The 18,679-nt window shown below is 34.5% G+C and overlaps 1 protein-coding gene across 9 annotated transcripts; it reads right to left on the reverse strand.

Moving 5' to 3' along the window:
• Positions 1-1,907: 1,907 nt before the first annotated feature.
• LOC114761980 (UPF0183 protein At3g51130-like) lies at positions 1,908-9,055 on the reverse strand. Of its 9 annotated transcripts, XM_028951431.1 has the most exons (16): positions 8,833-9,055; positions 8,245-8,327; positions 7,974-8,048; positions 6,977-7,044; positions 6,786-6,891; positions 6,654-6,714; positions 6,397-6,563; positions 6,213-6,275; positions 5,964-6,011; positions 3,158-3,271; positions 2,971-3,073; positions 2,783-2,862; positions 2,553-2,657; positions 2,392-2,450; positions 2,277-2,300; positions 1,908-2,185 (listed from the first exon to the last, which is right to left on the reverse strand). In XM_028951431.1, the coding sequence occupies exons 1-14, from the start codon at positions 8,927-8,929 to the stop codon at positions 2,400-2,402; spliced, it is 1,221 nt and encodes a 406-aa protein (XP_028807264.1). In that variant the 5' UTR covers positions 8,930-9,055; the 3' UTR covers positions 1,908-2,185; positions 2,277-2,300; positions 2,392-2,399. The 9 variants fall into 9 exon arrangements, with proteins under 9 accessions (XP_028807264.1, XP_028807266.1, XP_028807265.1 ...); XM_028951433.1 differs by lacking the exon at positions 2,277-2,300 and having other exon boundaries at positions 1,908-2,105; XM_028951432.1 differs by lacking the exon at positions 2,277-2,300.
• Between the last annotated feature and the right edge of the window lie 9,624 nt (positions 9,056-18,679).

The raw sequence follows: 18,679 nt of genomic DNA on the forward strand, positions 1-18,679 counted from the left end.
ATTTTAGAATTTTGGATATCCATTCTTTACGTATGTGTCATCTAAATTTGAGTATTGTCATGCTCAATTAAAAATAGCCTTGTCAAAGTCGTTTTTGGCATTTAGACAGTCTCAAACTGAAAACGAGCAACGCATGTCAATGTCTATTCATATTGTTCTCCCACAATGCACATAAATTAATATTGAAAGAAATTTGAAGATAAATATTGCATAGAATTCTTATATTTCTCTTTTGCCTTTAAATGTAACAAAAAGACGATTTTAAAAGAAATACATTGATTTACTTATTATACCATATAATTATAGATGGAATGGAAAATATACGAAATGCATCAGCTCAATCTTGCTTGAATATCATATCTAATAGTGTCAAATCACCAATGTGAACCAACACTTGATAAATATAAAGTATTGCAAAATAACTACAATATGCAATTGGCAGCCTAGAAGAACATTACTAAATCTCACAATCAAGCTGAAGATGTTTCAAATAGCATGATATATTATTTTGAAATTTGAAATGGATGGCTTTGTGATATCTAGTAAATGTAACCTTGAAATGTTCCAATTTTGTAGACTTATGTCATTGTAACTCTTGGTAATTTGATACCTATGAACGGAGGATATGTACTAAGTAGTTATAGTCTTGAAGAGAAAGTATTTTCTCCCTCAACTCTTTACCATTCCTCTTATTCCCAATTATTTCTTATATTTTCTTAATTTTTATAACCGTTACATATTTTATCATTTTATAACTGTTCATAATGATGGTAAAAAATAATTGTCCAATTGTTTTAGGGGCAAAATATTTATTAACAATCAAAACTAACTACTTCATTATATTTTCTTTTCTCATGGCACGTAGTGGCATTATATTCATTTAAGCTGATCTTCTTTAAATCATATCATCCGACTAAATACAACTTTATATTTTGCAGATTGTTGTTTTTCAAGCCGTTGTTTGCCAAGTTGGTTTCATATTTGGATACCTTATCAAAGTTCTTTGCCTTTGCATCTCTTTGTGCTTCCTTTCCACCTTGCCGATGGTTTGTGGTCTGCACGAAACCAAACTTGTTTTGCAGGAAAGAGGTTTCAAATGACACATCTATGATATCTGCTGCGCAAAGTTCATTTTACTTTTGACGAAGACGACGATACCAGCGGGAGTAACTGCCAAGCGAACAGGGATCTCACATCAGCTGTAATCATTGGAGGGTGAACTTTGCAATTAAACGTACCCGATGCCATGTTCGAGCATGGATTTCGTGTGCCAAGCGAACAGGGATGTCACATCAGCTGTGACCATTGGAGGGAGGGAGTGTGTGCGTGCATGCGTGCGTGCGTTCCCTTCAACGTTGGAATGTTGCAAGCTCAGAGGCCCTCCCCGAAGTCCTGCGTTTTATGCCTAACCAACCTTTTATATATCCCTCAACTATGCCCGTGTTGTATATTAAACTCCATAGAGTCGCTCACGAAAAAATTACATGGCACATGCATGGTGCATTGGAACTTACAAATGTTTGTACGGATAAAAGCACCAGCCACCACGCTGCTTTGCCCAAGAAACAAAAAGTAGCAACGCTAACCTACGCAGAACACACATATTTGAAATTCCAATTTTACACTTCGTTCACAGATAAATTTTAACCGATATATGTTTGCCTGAATAGCCAGGATATAGTTATTCATTCTCCAGTATATCATCTGTCACAGGCTGCACTTTGGATCCCTTAAATCACAGATAACGTCCACATGATCGCAGCAAGACAAAGGCACAAAAGCACAATCTCATTCATGGTTATGAAACTCTGGAACGTTTCAATTTTATTCAAGTTACCAGGGCAAGTCCTTCGGAGGCAAGGTAATAGCAAGTTTCTTTTGGAAAAGAAAAGGGGGAAAAAAAAAACTTGGCATGTTAAGAAAATTATACCTATATAGACAGTTTACAGAAGACGTACAATTTGTAACTTAACTGTACAATTATTGGTCCTTGCCATGATGTACATGAATAAACCTTGTTTTTTAAACAAAAAAAAAAAATTTTACACATGGACTGTACAAATAACGTTGGCTGCTCCTTGTTAAATCACAACCCGACGAGACAACTGCTTAAACAAGCCAAGGAACAAAGAATAATTAGCAACTCTTGAGGATGGCCACGGACTGATTCCTACTAGTGATACCCCTATAAGTCAATAAATGCAGCAGAGCAATAATTAGACTGAAGCCCGGGAGAAATGCAGACATGGGTCTTGTACTAGCTCATAGCAAACTACCTTGATCTATTATATGACAGCAATCTGCAAGAGAAAACAACTCGTCCTATATGTTGGCTCAAAAAGAAAGGAGAACACTCAGACAATTAAGAGATACATGATTAAAAGGATGTACCACATTTATTATGACTGGAAGAGAGTAATAGTCGCAATATAACCGTTTTTCATCACCTGCTACCACCACCAGAATATAGATTAGGGATCTCTTCAAAGCCAAGCACTAAATTAAACTACAAATTACAAATGTAAAAACTTCAAGAATATAGAATGACTCACCTCCAATGCAATATTTTGATAACCATACACAAGGGTAGACCCAAACGGGTTGCTTGTAGAACCTTGTGTTTGAATAGCAGCTCGACCGCAATCACCAAGAATTTCCTAAAAGATTAAAACATATGCTATCATAGATGAATTCGATTGATTACGAAAGAAAAACTGGTATCAAAGCATGCCACATTGTCTTCATCAAATTATACAACAGCTGAAAGCCATAAGAAAACCACCTTAACTTGTTCCCACTTTGTCGAATGTGTAATGACTTTTTGTTTGCTGCCATTGGCATCATGAAAAGATCCCCCAACTGCTGGAAAGAAAATTAAAATGATCTCATGCCTTCCATTGCAACAAGTCATGGCTCGTTTTAGCAGTATAAAAAATCAATGTTAAATACTGCAAATAGAAGATAGCTTACAATCTGATGAGGCATAGATAACAAAATTGCACTTCATGTATGAATTAAAATCAGCGTGACCAGGGTAGTTGGTATGCAACACAAACTTTTTTATTTTGTGACTCTGTAACAACAGAAACAAGAAAAGCCATCACAACATGGTAAATTATCATCACTGTACATAAGTGAGAATGGGATGAGGTGAAACCTGTCCATCAAATAAAATGTCAAGCCCACGACTAAAATAATTATAGAAGTAATCCCCACAGAGAGTTGTTCGAGGCCGAAGATCAGAAGCAGAATGAATAACCATTTGATCCACCTGCAAGATTAATCTTTCAGGTATTTAATATCAAGATAACAAGAAGAAACAATTAGATTCAGTTTTTCTTTAGATTATTATCACTGTCTAAAATTACTGTTTTGGCTTTAGACCCATTCTCATACCTACGGTCTTTCCAGAGTGTTTGGATGGAGAGAAAATTAGGGGGAAGGGAAAAGTAGAGGAGAAAATGGAGGGGGAAAATGGATTTTCTCTTGTTTGGGATTAGAGAAGAAAATAAGGGAAGGATAAAGTAGAGAGAGGAAAATGGTGCAGGGCCAATATAATTTTACCCCCAAAATTTCTGCCCAATATTGGAGATTTTGGACAGAAAACTAATTTTCCATACTTATCCCTTTTCCTACCCTCACAAGCACGATGATCACTCCACCTGATCCTTTTTGTTGTTGAAACTGAGACCCAAAAATTGTTGCAATGTTGCTAAAACTCATCGCTGGTCAGAATATTGCCTGCATTGTCTTCTGTAATTTCATTCTTTAAAAACATTTACAAGGCTTCCTTAGCGTAACTCTATTATAAACATAAAGTAATAACATATATATTTTTTCGTTTATTAATAAAATTTTCATATAAATAATAATAATAAATAAAGTATGATATGTTTATTTTTATTTTAAATTTCTTCTATTATCTAAGTTTGCGAGAAAATATATTTTGCTCAATATCTTAATTTTAAAATAAAATGTAAATAATAATTTCATTTTAGTTTTGACTTGTAGTCTTTATTTTGGTGGTAATTAATTTTTTATCTGAATTTTTTTTTCATGACGTTACTTAAAACAACAATAACAATAAAGCCTTATCCCACTAGGTGGAATTAGCTACACGGATTGCACGTATAACAAACATACCTTGTCTCCACATTGGGTCAAGAACAGGGTCAGAGGGATCAAAAACGGCTAATTCATATAGAGCCATCGAACCGGCCCAACCAGCAACCAGAACTATCCATGTGGCTGAGAGCCCTCACAGTCCAGGCACAACGACGCAATTATCAGGGGCGCACTCTATCACTGAGCTAATAGCCCGTCATGCGGGCCTCCCGCTGGGGGCCCGCTATTGTTAATTGAAATATCTCTTTCAATGACTTCATTAAGCGTTGTCATCGGCCTTCCTCTACTCCTTTTTAGAGGACTCCATATGTTACTTAAAAATGGGTTAAAAATTAAACAAGGGTATTATTGTCATTGTAAATGTGATGCATTTTCTCTCCTCCATTTTTTCTCCCCTCCAATCCAAACACAAGGAGAGATAATATTATTAGTCCACTTCTCCTCCCTCTACCCCCCCTCCCCTTCCTCCCCTTATCCTCCCCTCCCCTTAGTTTCCTCTTCATTCAAAGAGTGTTAAAGTTGTCCATGTTACATGTATCATAAGAAGATCAGATGAGACAGTCCATTAAATACTAGCAGGAACTTGTCACAACGATACAACTACAGCTGGAATGGAGACCAGTGAAACTAGCAACATGAACTTTGATATTAATAGCGGCTCACAGATCACAACCTTTTAACGGACTAATGCTGAAATACACCAAGATGGAGTAAACAATTCCTTCCCCTTTGGAGCCAAGGCTCAGGAAATTGGGTCTTACGAAAGAGAGAGCGCAGAGAGTTAGTCCCTAATCCAATTTTTGAAGAGTCTCGTGAGTGCCATGTTCACACCTTACAGTAAAAATGAACTGATGCAAACATAATTATGACCAAGGGAATTATTTCTTCTGGACACCAACTTTGCCAGCTACTTGGAGTGCCTAGAATAGTTAAATAAGGATGCTTCGCAGAACAGGTTAAGAGGAAAGAGGCTAATCAAAGTGTGAGGTTCAATCCATGCCCAATGTCTAATTCTCTCCTTGAGGACAATGTGAATCTTATTTGGGAGAGTAAAGATGGGACTCTGTCAATGCATGCAACCATAACACAGCAGAGGTCAGAAGGACGGGAAGAGCAAAGGAAGGCAGAATTGATGGTGGAATAAAGGACCTGCAAGTGGATGCAAATAAATGGAAAAATGAAGGAGCAAAAGAAGGGAATAATGATTAAGAGGGAGGGAGAGTGGTTAAAAAGCAGTTGAAAGGACAAGCTGAGAAAGGAGCGGCCTAGAAGAACCCTGGATCTGGTTTTGGTGGGAGAAAGCCATACTATTGAAAGTTGGTGTCTCTTTCTCTTTTTCAGTTGGATTAGCATAGTTGGCATTTGTCATTCTTCGTTTACAATTTGTTTTCTTCTGGTAGTTGCTGAGTATTGGTGACTTGCGTTTTGTATTGCTGTGATGTGCATGAAGCTGGTTGTAATCAATAGTAACGCCTTGGTATGAGGGCTGAGGTCATTACCTTATATCAAAGGTGCATCTGTTTGAGTAATAAGGGTGTCTTGGTTTGACTGGATCTAAGTGAAAATTGGTGGTTATATTGAGCGACTGTACTGTAAGCAACAGTCCAAGGAGAATTTACTGTCTTTATATCAATGTTGCAGTGCTCTCTGTGTTATTTCACCAAATATATAGCAGAATAGGTGTTCTGACACTAAGTTTGAGGGTTCTAACAAAGAAAAAAGGTCAAATAATGACCTTTAAAATTTCAGATATTACTGCAAATCAGATCTGTTGATTTCTGTATAAAGTCTGCAAAGCATTAAGCTCCATTTAAAAGATTAGTACTTGATAGTGGTACCTGCTTTTGATGAATTCCACAGGGGCGACCTAGTTCAGTCCAAACATCCTGAATATTGCAGAAAGCTGTAATTAGATGGAGAGAATAACTAAGGGACTAAAGCATAGCATTAACCTCACATCACACAAAAGAATACAGGATCGACTGGAAGATTGACAGACAAGGGGGGAAAAAAAACCGATAGGACAACAATATAGTTTGATAATGAGAAAACAAAAACAGACTTAATTATAGCAACATGAGACTTGCCTGCGGAGATGCACCAAAAGGAATTCGCTGACCACCAACTGTAAAGTGCAATTCTTCCCCTAGCTATATTACAGAGAGAGAGAACCAATTAAACCCCAGAATTAGGGGAAACTTAACATAACATCATCCCCAAGATTCTCAGTATTTGAAGTGTAGACAGACAAAGGGCTAAAAGAAGCCAAACCTTAACATGAACCTCTTCCATGTAAATGCTGCCAGCAGGTAATGGTGGAGCAGAAGCCTTATCCATTAAGGATCCTACACCAACCTTTTTGCCAGAGGAACTATCATATATAGAAACACGACATGTAACTGGTGTAGTGCCATCCGGAAACTCCAATGGCAGTTCCACTTTCAAAATAAAATGAAAACAAAAGGTCAACAAATTAGAACATGAAAACTCAGTGGGACATTTCAATCTCATGAAAATAAAATAAATACCTCCTTCATCATGGCAGCAGTCCGTATACTGACTTGGAATAGGAAATGCAAAGGAAAGACCCTAAAAACCAGAATAAGACAAAATTAGTATAAAATATTTATGAATATGAACTATAAATCCCAAATATGTACCGGGTAAAACAGAGTGTAAATGCCTCGATCCTTGTCGAAAATTCCAGGATAAGTTGGCCCAAAGAGTGCATAGACAGCAACAAAAGTAGCTAAAGTTGATGGTCCTCTACAAAATAAACATAATGGTCAACAATATACCTATAAGTAAAAAAGAGTAAAACTTTAAGTCCCTAATCCATACACTCACTCACCCAATGAGAGAAGTGGAATAGCGCATTTGAAGCCTCTTCACATCGTATATCTCAATTAGGCGCAGTCTCTAAGATATTAATCATATAGTAAGTCAATGAACATGACAAAATCTTCTTATCATGTACTACAGTACTAGCAATAACAGACAGAAGCAATCCGCAAGAACTTGAATTCATTGGTACGATAAGAACAGATAAGAACCACAAGATACAGAAACTGAACAATCAACTCTATATGAAGATAAAGAAATAGTTAAAAATCCTTCCTAACAACATTCGTAAAATGATGCTACAAGTATCCAGTCAAAATATCTTCTTCTTCTTCTTGTTTTTTTTTTTGTTAAGGGTCAAATGAAGAGCACACAACATATAATGCACACAAACACACTCATACACACAGCACATGTTTGATCCAGTGACCTCCATCCCCGCTTGGGGGCGGGGGGGTTGGTGCCACTAGACTCAACGGTCTTTGGCAATCAAAATATCTTATTGACAGAAAGAGAAAAGTCGATGAGACAAAATATATGATTATCTTCATATATAGGATCCCTAAATGATTTTCTTCATTATCTCCTATCCAATTCAAACATACATATAGGATTCACTCAATGGTAATGTAACCTGTTCTAGACAAACACCGAAAGCTAAATAAGCAAGGAGTTATTATTTAAGAGAATCTTTAAGAACTCAGAACCCAAAGTACGTATTTCCAAACTTGCATTACTCAATACACATACAACTGATTTGGCTGTGCTTCAGTGCTTTGGTCATGATATCCCAACGTTAAAAACCAAGATATTAGCTATGGTTACTATTCCCATCAAATCAGGTGCAACATCAAAAAGGCAAAGACGATTACGTTTCACCCCCCACAGTAAGCTAGTTATCGTTCCTATAAATGACAAGATAAAAAATTTCAGCTTGCCAAACACAACCTCTTTCTTACATTTCTAAGTGGGCTTAGTTGCTTCCAACAGAAAATATGAACAAGTACCTGGGACCATGGATCAAACCGAAGATGAAAACCATGATCTGGAAAGCTTATAACAATATCCAACTTTAAGGGTTCCTGCATATACATGAGATTGAACCAACAATTAAGTCTGGCAAATGTCTCACAGAGACACATGATTGAATTGAAATCTGCCTACGCAGATAGTCCAATATAGAATCCAGGAAATTTCAAAGAAACTAAGGAAAATTGTTGTCTGAGTATACAGTAACATTGACGACGAAAATCACAAGTCAAATCGTTTGTCACAAACCTCATCAAAATACTTCACATGGACAACATCATATATGTTAGGCTGCTGCTCTATCTGAGCAAATGCTTCACATATGGGCATCCCTGAACAGCATTTGAAAAGCTAAGCATAATTAATAATCAACGCACAGGCAATCTATGGGTGCTATTAGGATTGACATCTCAAATGCATGAATGTTCATGTTAGCTGAGCCATGGATAAGATGCAACAACAAGAAAGAACCCACGAGAGTGAACGACATGACTTCCAGTCCCATCGATTGAGAGAATTTCAAATAGTCGACCTATATCTACAGGGGCATACGCGATTAGCAAAAACCAAAACCCAGAAAATACTTCAGATTTTACCCATCTTCGGCAAGCCATAAAGGGAAAATATCGAATGACTACTAGATTGTCATGTTCCTGAGTCCGCTTCAATCGAACGGATCAAATGATTAGAAAATTTTAAAATCGATTCCTTCACTTTCCACATAGAGATTCTCAGACAACAAACAAAGAACGACAAAAATTTGAAGCCAATTTAATCGGATATACGAATGATTCCAGAATAGGTGGTAATCGGTCAATGAAAATGGCGGCGAATTACCGAGTGAGAAGGGACCGATTCCAAGGCCAGGTCTAAGATCAAGGACGATAGCGCCCATGGCAGTGCCCTCGCAACGTCGTCTGGCTCTCTGCAACATAATCGCTGAAGGGATTGCTTGGGTATATTTCTCGGGAATGAAAATCTCCGCCTGTTACTTTCGCCAATTGAATGCCCCGGGGTCGTTTGTGCCCTTTAAAACAAAACGGAGCCAGATGATGAGGCCTTCCCGGCACGGATCGTCAACTTCTGCAATGGGCAACCCTTTTTCCTTCTCATTAAATTTTAATTTAAATTATCGATCCACCCTACTTGCGACAAATATAATACGAGTAATTACACATTTTCGGCATTCAACGATTAACTGAGAAACAATTTTGATTTACATGAATTATGTTAATATTGATATTTAGATTAATAGCTACTAACTCTAGTCCTAGATAGCATAACATCTAGTTTTATAACGTAAATTATACTACATTTTATATTTAGGACATCAATTAAAATTTGGGAAAATGACAAAAAAAGGACTGTTGAAATTGGAAATGACAAAATAGGCATGCAAATAACTGAAATGACCAAATGGGTATGGGGTATCAATCTGGAATTTTGTCAATTCGGTAGAAAGACTAAAATGCCCTGAACCTCTCTGAAGTATATGAACCGGAAGAAAACAATACTATACCAGAAGAGAGAGAGAGCTGCGAAAAATGAAGCTAAAGCAAGGGTCAAAATCTGGAAAGAGGGAAAAGGTAAGCAATTTTTCCGTTAAAACTCTAGTATCACCCGATTTCTTGACTCGTTTTTTGCTGCAATCTCGAATGGGGATGGGTCTGTGAGTGTAGAGGGTTTGGATGAAGAATTTGACCAGGATGAGAGAGTGACGCGTCGGAAATGGAAAAATGATGACAAACAGTAAGCATGAGGTGGTCAGTGTTGTTAAACTCATTAGTGAAGTTGTAAAATCCTATATTTAAGTTGTTAATAGAGTAAGTGGGTGTGTGTGTGTTTTTTGGGTGTTTCGAAAGATAAATGAAATTGATTATTGGGGAACTAAAATATTGATTTATGCTTCTTTGTTGCAGGTTAGCAGGCTTTGATGACATCTAACATTGGGTTTAACATTGAGGAGTAATTTTTTTAGTGTAAATAGAATAACTTTTGAACCCTTAATTTTTTTGGGAGAATAGCTGATAGAGAGGTTATCCTTTTTGTAAATGATGTTAACTGGGTAGGATATGTTTGTAATCTGAATGACAAGGAAACATTAGGTGGTGGTTTAATCTTAATGTTAACTTATCATTTGAATACAAGTTATGTAACTTCTGTCATAGGCGTACTGGTTTTTGGTAAATATCATCACTTCAGTAGTCAATTCCATTATACATGTAGTAAAGTCTGAATGTTAATACAAACATATTATGATGTTCTTCAGGTGTACTTGTATGCTATTTTGTCAACACATTTTACCATTTACTTAATTCCTCCAAGGGAGATGGTGGAAGTTGCCAATGGGCATGACTGGAGTGGTTAATTTGATTACAAATGTTGTTATGCACATTACAAATGTTGTTATCATCATTATCAGGGTAGTGAGTGGCTATGGCATGTCATCTTACAAGCATGTGCGTGTGTTCATTACTGCTGGGGCTATTAATGCTTGAGGTTGCGGGATTCAAGTTTTGGAAATTTAGAAGCTGATATAATGGTGTTCAAAGACTGTTTAATGAATCTGAATTATATATTAGCATGTTCTGAAAGTGATAATAATTTACAGATTATATATTACTACTAGTTGAAATATTTTGAAGGTTAAAAGCTGATTCAATACTTGTAAAATGTTTGTATATATATGAGTATGTGGGTTATTGCTTGTGAATTGATGCTTGTGAATTAAAGTATCGAGGCATAAAACTGATTTTCCTTTCTTTTCTTTTTTTAAAAAAACTGTTGGTTTGAGGATTGAAGAGCTAGAGATTAAAAACTGATTTGAACATAATGATTTATGTCTCTAAGTGCTGAATTATGATTGTGCTGTTTGAATCAGATTGTTTTACAGCCTGTGAGCTCAAAGTAGGAGCTGAAAAATCAGTTTCAAGTTACTGAATTATGCATTGGTGTGGTGGCTAGTGAATCATGACCTTAATTCAAGACATGACAAAGCATTGAGTTTGTTTTCATCAAATGAAGCCACCACACTGACCAAAAGACAGCATCTGTGATAGTAGTAAAGATTACATAAATTAAACATATAGTATTTGTGAAAGTAGTGTCCAGATATTATCAAAATACTTGACTTATGGTTGTAGGTTGTAAGTTATGATATTTGTTGGCTTAATTTAAATCTTTTTTGGAATAATTTCACTAAACAAGTAATGATAATTACAGCATGCATAATGAAAGTTGTAACTTCTGTCATGGTATTTGCAACTCAATTATTTGTACCCTAAATTACATCTATTTGAACCCAAATTTCACTACACACGTAATGGGATTAACAACATTCGTAATGAAAGTGACCACTTCCGTATTGTCATTTACAACTCGTTTATTTTAAACCAAAGTAACATGCATTTGGAGCCAATTTCACTACTCCGATAATGATAATAACAACATTTGTAATATGAATTACAATTTTTGTAATAAGAGTTATCATCTCGCTATTGCCATTTGCAACTCGTTTATTTCAAACCCAAGTAATATATATTTGGAGCTAATTTCATACTCTTGATAATGATAATAACAACATTTGTAATGTGAATTACAACTTTCGTAATGAGAGTTACAATTTTGCTATTGCCATTTGCAACTGGTTAATGTGAAAATGAATTTAACATGTATTTGGAGCCAATTTTACTACCCTGATAATGATAATATTTGTAACGTGAATTACAACTTTTGTAATAAGAGTTACTATTTCACTATTGCCATTTGTTAACTCATTTCTTTCAAATCCAAATAACATCTATTTTCAGCCAATTTTACTACCCCGATAATGATAATAACAACATTTGTAATGTGAATTACAGCATTTGTAATCAAATTAATCACTCCGGTCATGTCCATTGGCAACTTGCACCATCTCCCTTGGAGGAATTAAGTAAATGGTAAAATGTGTTGACAAAATAGCATACAAGTACACCTGAAGAACATCATAATATGTTTGTATTAACATTCAGACTTTACTACATGTATAATGGAATTGACTACTGAAGTGATGATATTTACCAAAACCAGTACGCCTATGACAGAAGTTACATAACTTGTATTCAAATGACAAGTTAACATTAAGATTAAACCACCACCTAATGTTTCCTTGTCATTCAGATTACAAACATATCCTACCCAGTTAACATCATTTACAAAAAGGATAACCTCTCTATCAGCTATTCTCCCAAAAAATTAAGGGTTCAAAAGTTATTCTATTTACACTAAAAAAATTACTCCTCAATGTTAAACCCAATGTTAGATGTCATCAAAGCCTGCTAACCTGCAACAAAGAAGCATAAATCAATATTTTAGTTCCCCAATAATCAATTTCATTTATCTTTCGAAACACCCAAAAAACACACACACACCCACTTACTCCATTAACAACTTAAATATAGGATTTTACAACTTCACTAATGAGTTTAACAACACTGACCACCTCATGCTTACTGTTTGTCATCATTTTTCCATTTCCGACGCGTCACTCTCTCATCCTGGTCAAATTCTTCATCCAAACCCTCTACACTCACAGACCCATCCCCATTCGAGATTGCAGCAAAAAACGAGTCAAGAAATCGGGTGATACTAGCGTTTTAACGGAAAAATTGCTTACCTTTTCCCTCTTTCCAGATTTCGACCCTTGCTCTAGCTTCATTTTCGCAGCTCTCTCTCTCTTCTGGTATAGTATTGTTTTCTTCCGGTTCATATACTTCAGAGAGGTTCAGGGCATTTTAGTCTTTCTACCGAATTGACAAAATTCCAGATTGATACCCCATGCCTATTTGGTCATTTCACTTATTTGCATGCCCATTTTGTCATTTCCAATTTCAACAGTCATTTTTTTGTCATTTTCCCTTAAAATTTTGGCTGCCTATCCTAAAGTGAAAAGTGCTGAAATTAATAAAAGTGTGATGATAGCAATATTAGTCCTTAGGTATTTCCATTGCATCATATATGTTAAGATGAGAGTCTGTTTGGCTCAATAAGAAGAAAGGGAGGGGAGTGGAAGAATTTTAATATTATTTTATTTGGATTTATAAAAAAGAAGGGAGGGAAGGGAAAAATATTTAACATAGACAATTTTGTCCTTACTTTATTTAAGATATAGATATAATAGTCATCACATGATAAAATATAAGTATAATGGTCACAACATGGAAAAGTATTACCCTTTTTCTCCAAATCTTCCTAATTTTGAAGGGAAGGGGAGAGAAAATTTCAAAAAATTTTATAAAAATTTTCCCTCCCCTCTTAAAATTTGTGTATTGCCAAACAAGGAGAAATGATTAAAATCCTTTCCTCTCCCTTTCCTCCCATCCAAATCCCTCATACCAAACACATCCTAAAGAAAGTTTATTACATTATTAAATTTGTGAAAAAAATTGCCCAAGGTTCCAATTTTAGTTTTCTTAATGAGAGGAATTCAAACATCATTATTATTGTATCAATTTATGTAAGCACTGTTAGAAGACTCGGCGTAAAGGCTCGCAAACTGTAAAAGATAGTATTGCATAGAATTTTATATTATGGACTAAGAAGTTATCCTAGGCCTCGTTTGGTACCATGTATTGAGGGGATTAAAATTGACATTGGCGTTGTGAATTTTAACATGTTTGGTAAAAAAAATCATTAATAATTAAACTTGTGATAGGAATATAAATTAGGATTTTAAACTCGTGTGAGTTTACCTTTATTAATAAATCAGTATTAAAAGTATATAATGAAATAATTAAAATATAAATAATGACAACAATTTTATTTACTTATATTTTAAATTCAAATAATTAAAAATCAAATTTAACATTCATAATTTATCATCTTCAACAAAGAAATTTCTATGAAATTTATATATAAAGTCACTAAATATAAATAAATTAAAAAATTTAGCATGGTTTTTTTAGTCCAAAAATTTAGCACAAGTTTAAAATTAAGTTGACATGATTTTGTAAACTAAAAATGTTAAAATGATAAACTCAGTTAATTGTAAGTTTGACTGAGTTTACAGTTAGTACAAATTTAAGAGCGAAACGATATGTTTTGTATGTTAAAAGTAGAAAAATATTAAATTTAAAGTGTCAACTCATAAGTTTGACAATAATGGTACAATGTTTAAGGGAGTGGTAGATAAAATAGAAAGCTTCACCATCAGGAGGCCATTTCGTTCAGTCTATATAGTTTCGAATTTTGCGTCAGTTTACCTTTCATCTTGTTTTGCCTTCCTTGTTGTCTTCGAATGGACATGAAAGTGACCAACTTTTATCAAGGTTTTATATTGTATTTTTGAATTTAATCAAAGTTTTTAATATAGGAGTTAGTTGACTAATTTGAGTAGATTAAGAAAACTTATTAAATTAGTTATTTGTGAGAACTAGGTATTGTATTCCGTATAATACTCTTGTTAATTTTGTCTATTAGCTAAAACTACCTGTTGATGATGAAATTTTTAACAAACAAATAAACAACAAGCCTTATCTCACTAGGTGGGGTCGGCTACATGAATCACACGACGCCATCGTTGCTTTGATGATGAAATTTTTAACATATGCAACTATTACAATGACTATTTTAGAAAAAATAGATAAAGGTAAGAGATAAAGGGAATTGGAGTTTTATATTTATAACCAATTTGAAAATCAAACTAACTCTTATATTAAGAACTAAAGTAGTAGCTCCCTATAGTTTTTCTGATAGGCTCAAATTAACTATTCTAGGTAAATTATGAAAGTCAGATAATATAGTTATTTCTTATAAGATTTTAAAATTGTCATCAATAAAAGTTATTAGTTACAGGAGTTAAGCTAATTAGTAAGACAGATAATTAGTTAGGAGTGTTGGATAGGGAAAAAAATTAACACTTTGGACAAATTACATTGCATCAACTATGAAACTTGTAGAAAGATGCTTGTAAAGGACATTGGCTTGATGGTTTTATGTTTCATATTGGTAAAGGAGATAGCTTCCATGCAAAAGCTTAGGATGTGCTTTGGGGCATAAAAAGATCATGGGATGTGCAGTAGAGATGGGTTGTCATCAAAACTGATTGCAAAGAGCTTGTGGACATTCTTCACACATGTTGGCATGATGATCACCCAGAAAGGGATCTTTTAGTTGAGATCCAAGGGTGGCTTGAGAAGGATTGGGACGCATATGTATCTTGGTGTGGACATGATGCGAATATGGTGGCTAAGACTCTGGCCAAAAGCTTGATGAATGTTACTGAGGGGATAAGCTTTCTTTACTCCCCTCTTGATTTTGCTGTTACTTTGGTTATGTCTGATGTAGCGTAGAAGCTTTCTGTTTGCTGGTTATCAAAAAAAAAAAAATCCTTGTAATAAGGACTAAAAGCAATAACAAATAAAGAGGTTCTTTGTGATTTTGGGTCTTAAGTTTCGTCCTAATCAAATCTTTTCCAATTGAAGTTGAATTAGCTTGTGAGTGCCATATATAGCCTAGAACTGGTAGAGTATATTGCCAGCAAGAAACCCTTGGGCAAGTGCTTTGTATCTAACATAATTTATACTATCTGCGGTCCTCAATATAAAAGTTAGATAACTAATTTAGAAATATTAAAAAGATTAGTTAAGTTAATTATTTATAACAAATATATATTGACCTTTTTAAATTACCTTTAATTCAATCATACACATTGAAACTATATTTGGATGGAAATACTTTACACTCAATAGAATTTTTTTAAGATACATTATAAATTTAGAAAATAAAGTGGATTAGAATATTATATTTAAAGCTGTCAACTAGCTTTTATATTTAGGACCAGTAGTAATATATTTCATTCAAAAGAACCAATATAAAATCGCATATAATCAAACGTATCTTATAAGTCAAATGAGGGCTTTATTAGGCAAGTTTACATTGTCTATATAAGAAGGGCAAGCCTTGGATTCTATCGCAAAGGTGTTTTCTGCACACACCATAATCCTGAAATTTGTAAAGAAGTTAACGACTCGCAAAAATGAGGCATATCCATACTTTGTAAAATAAAGAGCGCTCTTAATCTTGTAATGCAGAAGCAAGTTCCAACTTTCTCTTGACAATTAGAAATGATACAGACATGAAGAGAAAAAGAGATAGGGAAGAGATGCCTTGGGATGAAAAAGAAGAAATGCATACATGAAAGAGGGTTGCCTTTATGATCCACTTGCCATCCGCTACCTGGAACAATGTCGTTTGGCTAGAAAGTGGAATCTGAGTCAAATTAATTGGATGATTGGGTCTGGGTTTCATGTAAAACTCATGTTCTTTCTTCAACAACACAGCCCCTTCGACCCAACTTGGTCTATGGATGAGAGTAAAGCAAACGACTTAAATGTGACATCTCCATCTCACCAATTCAAGAGCTTGAATCATGTTCTTTGATTGAATTTCAAAATCCCCAGAGTCTTTTAATAGCACGGCCCCTTTTCAGTCATCGATCCTTCGACTAGATCTCACTAATCGGCAAAAGCGGAGAAACTCCAAATATGGTAGCTTGCTCTCTTGTCCATTCAAGAACTTCAATTAGATTTCATTGCTTTGTTTCATATATTAAATATATATATTTATGTCAATATATTTTGTTATGTTTTACAGGGGAAGGTTCAAAATTCTTTTTGATGATTATGGAGAATGTATGCAAAGTTACTTGGTAGTGCATGAAGGTGAAATAGTAAGCCTTGTATTTTTGGAAAATCTGTATGTAAAATCATGCGATTTTTAGACTAAGCCCCTTGATCTCTGATGTTATATTAATTGATTTTAAATGAGCAACTCATCTCTTATATAAGATAGGTTTTTTGTGTCTTCGTTATTTTTCAAGTTATATTATTGTGATGATGACAAGAGGTTCAAGTTGTACATAAGAATAATAAATTCAATGGGAACAATTCAATAACCAAAGGGGAGTGCTCCTGTTAGATAATAATCTTGTAGGGATTTTTTTTCATAGGTGAATAAGCTGGAATGTGAGATTGACTATAATTTGTATAGTGCTCACATGAAAAGAAACTATATCAGAGGGAGCAAAGGTGGACATGTGAGGGATTTAGTGATTGTTGTTTGTAAATGATTAAAAACCGATATTTCTCTTGCTTTTTTTCATCCATATGACCTGTTCTGTTGCCTACTTGCATCTAATTGTGGGAGGGCATAATGGACTACTATTTAGGACAATATAAATGGAACATATTACAGTTTTGATGGACTAAATGTAGCAGCACCTCAATTAATTAGCTTTACTGGAATGTATCAATTCAATGTTTAAGATGTGTTGAACTTTTTTGCATACCCTTATTCTTACAGAGAGGAGAATGGTCATTCCAATAGTATATTGTCAACATTACAATATTAAGCATGCCATGACCCTGATTTTACATTGTTTAAATGCACATGTTGTTGGCCAATTTGTTGACAATTTTTTAGATACAAAACAATTGTTTATTGTTCTCATTATCATAATAGATACATCAATTATTATAGCTGAAAAAAAAATTCCAAACTTCTCTTGATATTTTGAATCTTATATTTCTCAACCTGGTGATTTCCTTTCCTCCAAAATCCAAAGTTTGTGTCCAACAATTAATGGGAATGTTTATTGTATGGAATATCAGTTTAACACTTCACGAGCACAAGTCCAACAGGTAAATTTTGTGATCAAGATTTTATTATTATTGATGCGGATTGCAATTGCTTAAGGTTTCATGAACTTGATATTTGAATTAATTCCATAATTTTTATGCATTTTCTAGGTTAAGAGCATGCATCAGTAATAAAGAAAAAAACACAAGAATTTCTACCATATCTTGTTTTGATAGTAATGCTTGCCAAACAATGATACATACAGTTGTTGAAGTCCTTAACGACTAAATTTGGAAGGTGCTTCATTGCATTCTTTAAAATATGTCATGTACATAAGGCATGTTTTACTTCTAGCATAATTTCTTGTAGTACTTGTGCCATAGTAGTATCTTGGTCAGTAAAAACAGCTAGTGGCTTTACATTCTTGTTTGCACACAAAAATGTCTCAAAGAGCCATTTGAAAGTCTCAATGGTCTCATCATATAACAATGTCACTCCAAAAATCACCCCTCTTTTGTAATGATTGAATCTGAAGAAAATTACAAGAGATCTATGATTATTATTTGTGCCATAAGTTTTATCAAGTAAAACAACTTCTCCAAAGCAAGCATAATTGACCAACATGCGTGCATAAGCCCAGAACACATTTATCACTTTCTCCTTTAAGTCCATTTGGTGAGCATGGAAAAAAAAATAGATTTTTTGCTAATTGTTGTTCAAAATAATGAAATTTACATCTAGCTTCTCTGTATTACATGGCATTCTGCCTCGACTTCCTACATATTGGCTTTTCAAATTGAATGTTGATTTTTTATTAATCCTTGCTTTTTCAGCATTTTCTAATTTGTAATGTTAAGCTGGTGTTAATCCTTGATATAATGCAAGTAGGTAAACAGCTTCAAGAGGTTGAAGAGGATGATTATGACCTAAAAAAACTTCACTTAGTTTATATTTTTAATTTACGAGCTTAACTTTTATTTTAGCTTTACAGCTCGTTCTTGCCTCATCTTTAGGCTTTCTCATTTACACTTCTCGTTTGTTTGACCCCTTCCTTACAAACATATAG

This window comes from Neltuma alba, unplaced genomic scaffold, assembly GCF_004799145.2.
Source record: "Neltuma alba isolate B1F8T4 unplaced genomic scaffold, ASM479914v2 tig00011158_pilon, whole genome shotgun sequence".
NCBI classification, from domain to species: domain Eukaryota; kingdom Viridiplantae; phylum Streptophyta; class Magnoliopsida; order Fabales; family Fabaceae; genus Neltuma; species Neltuma alba.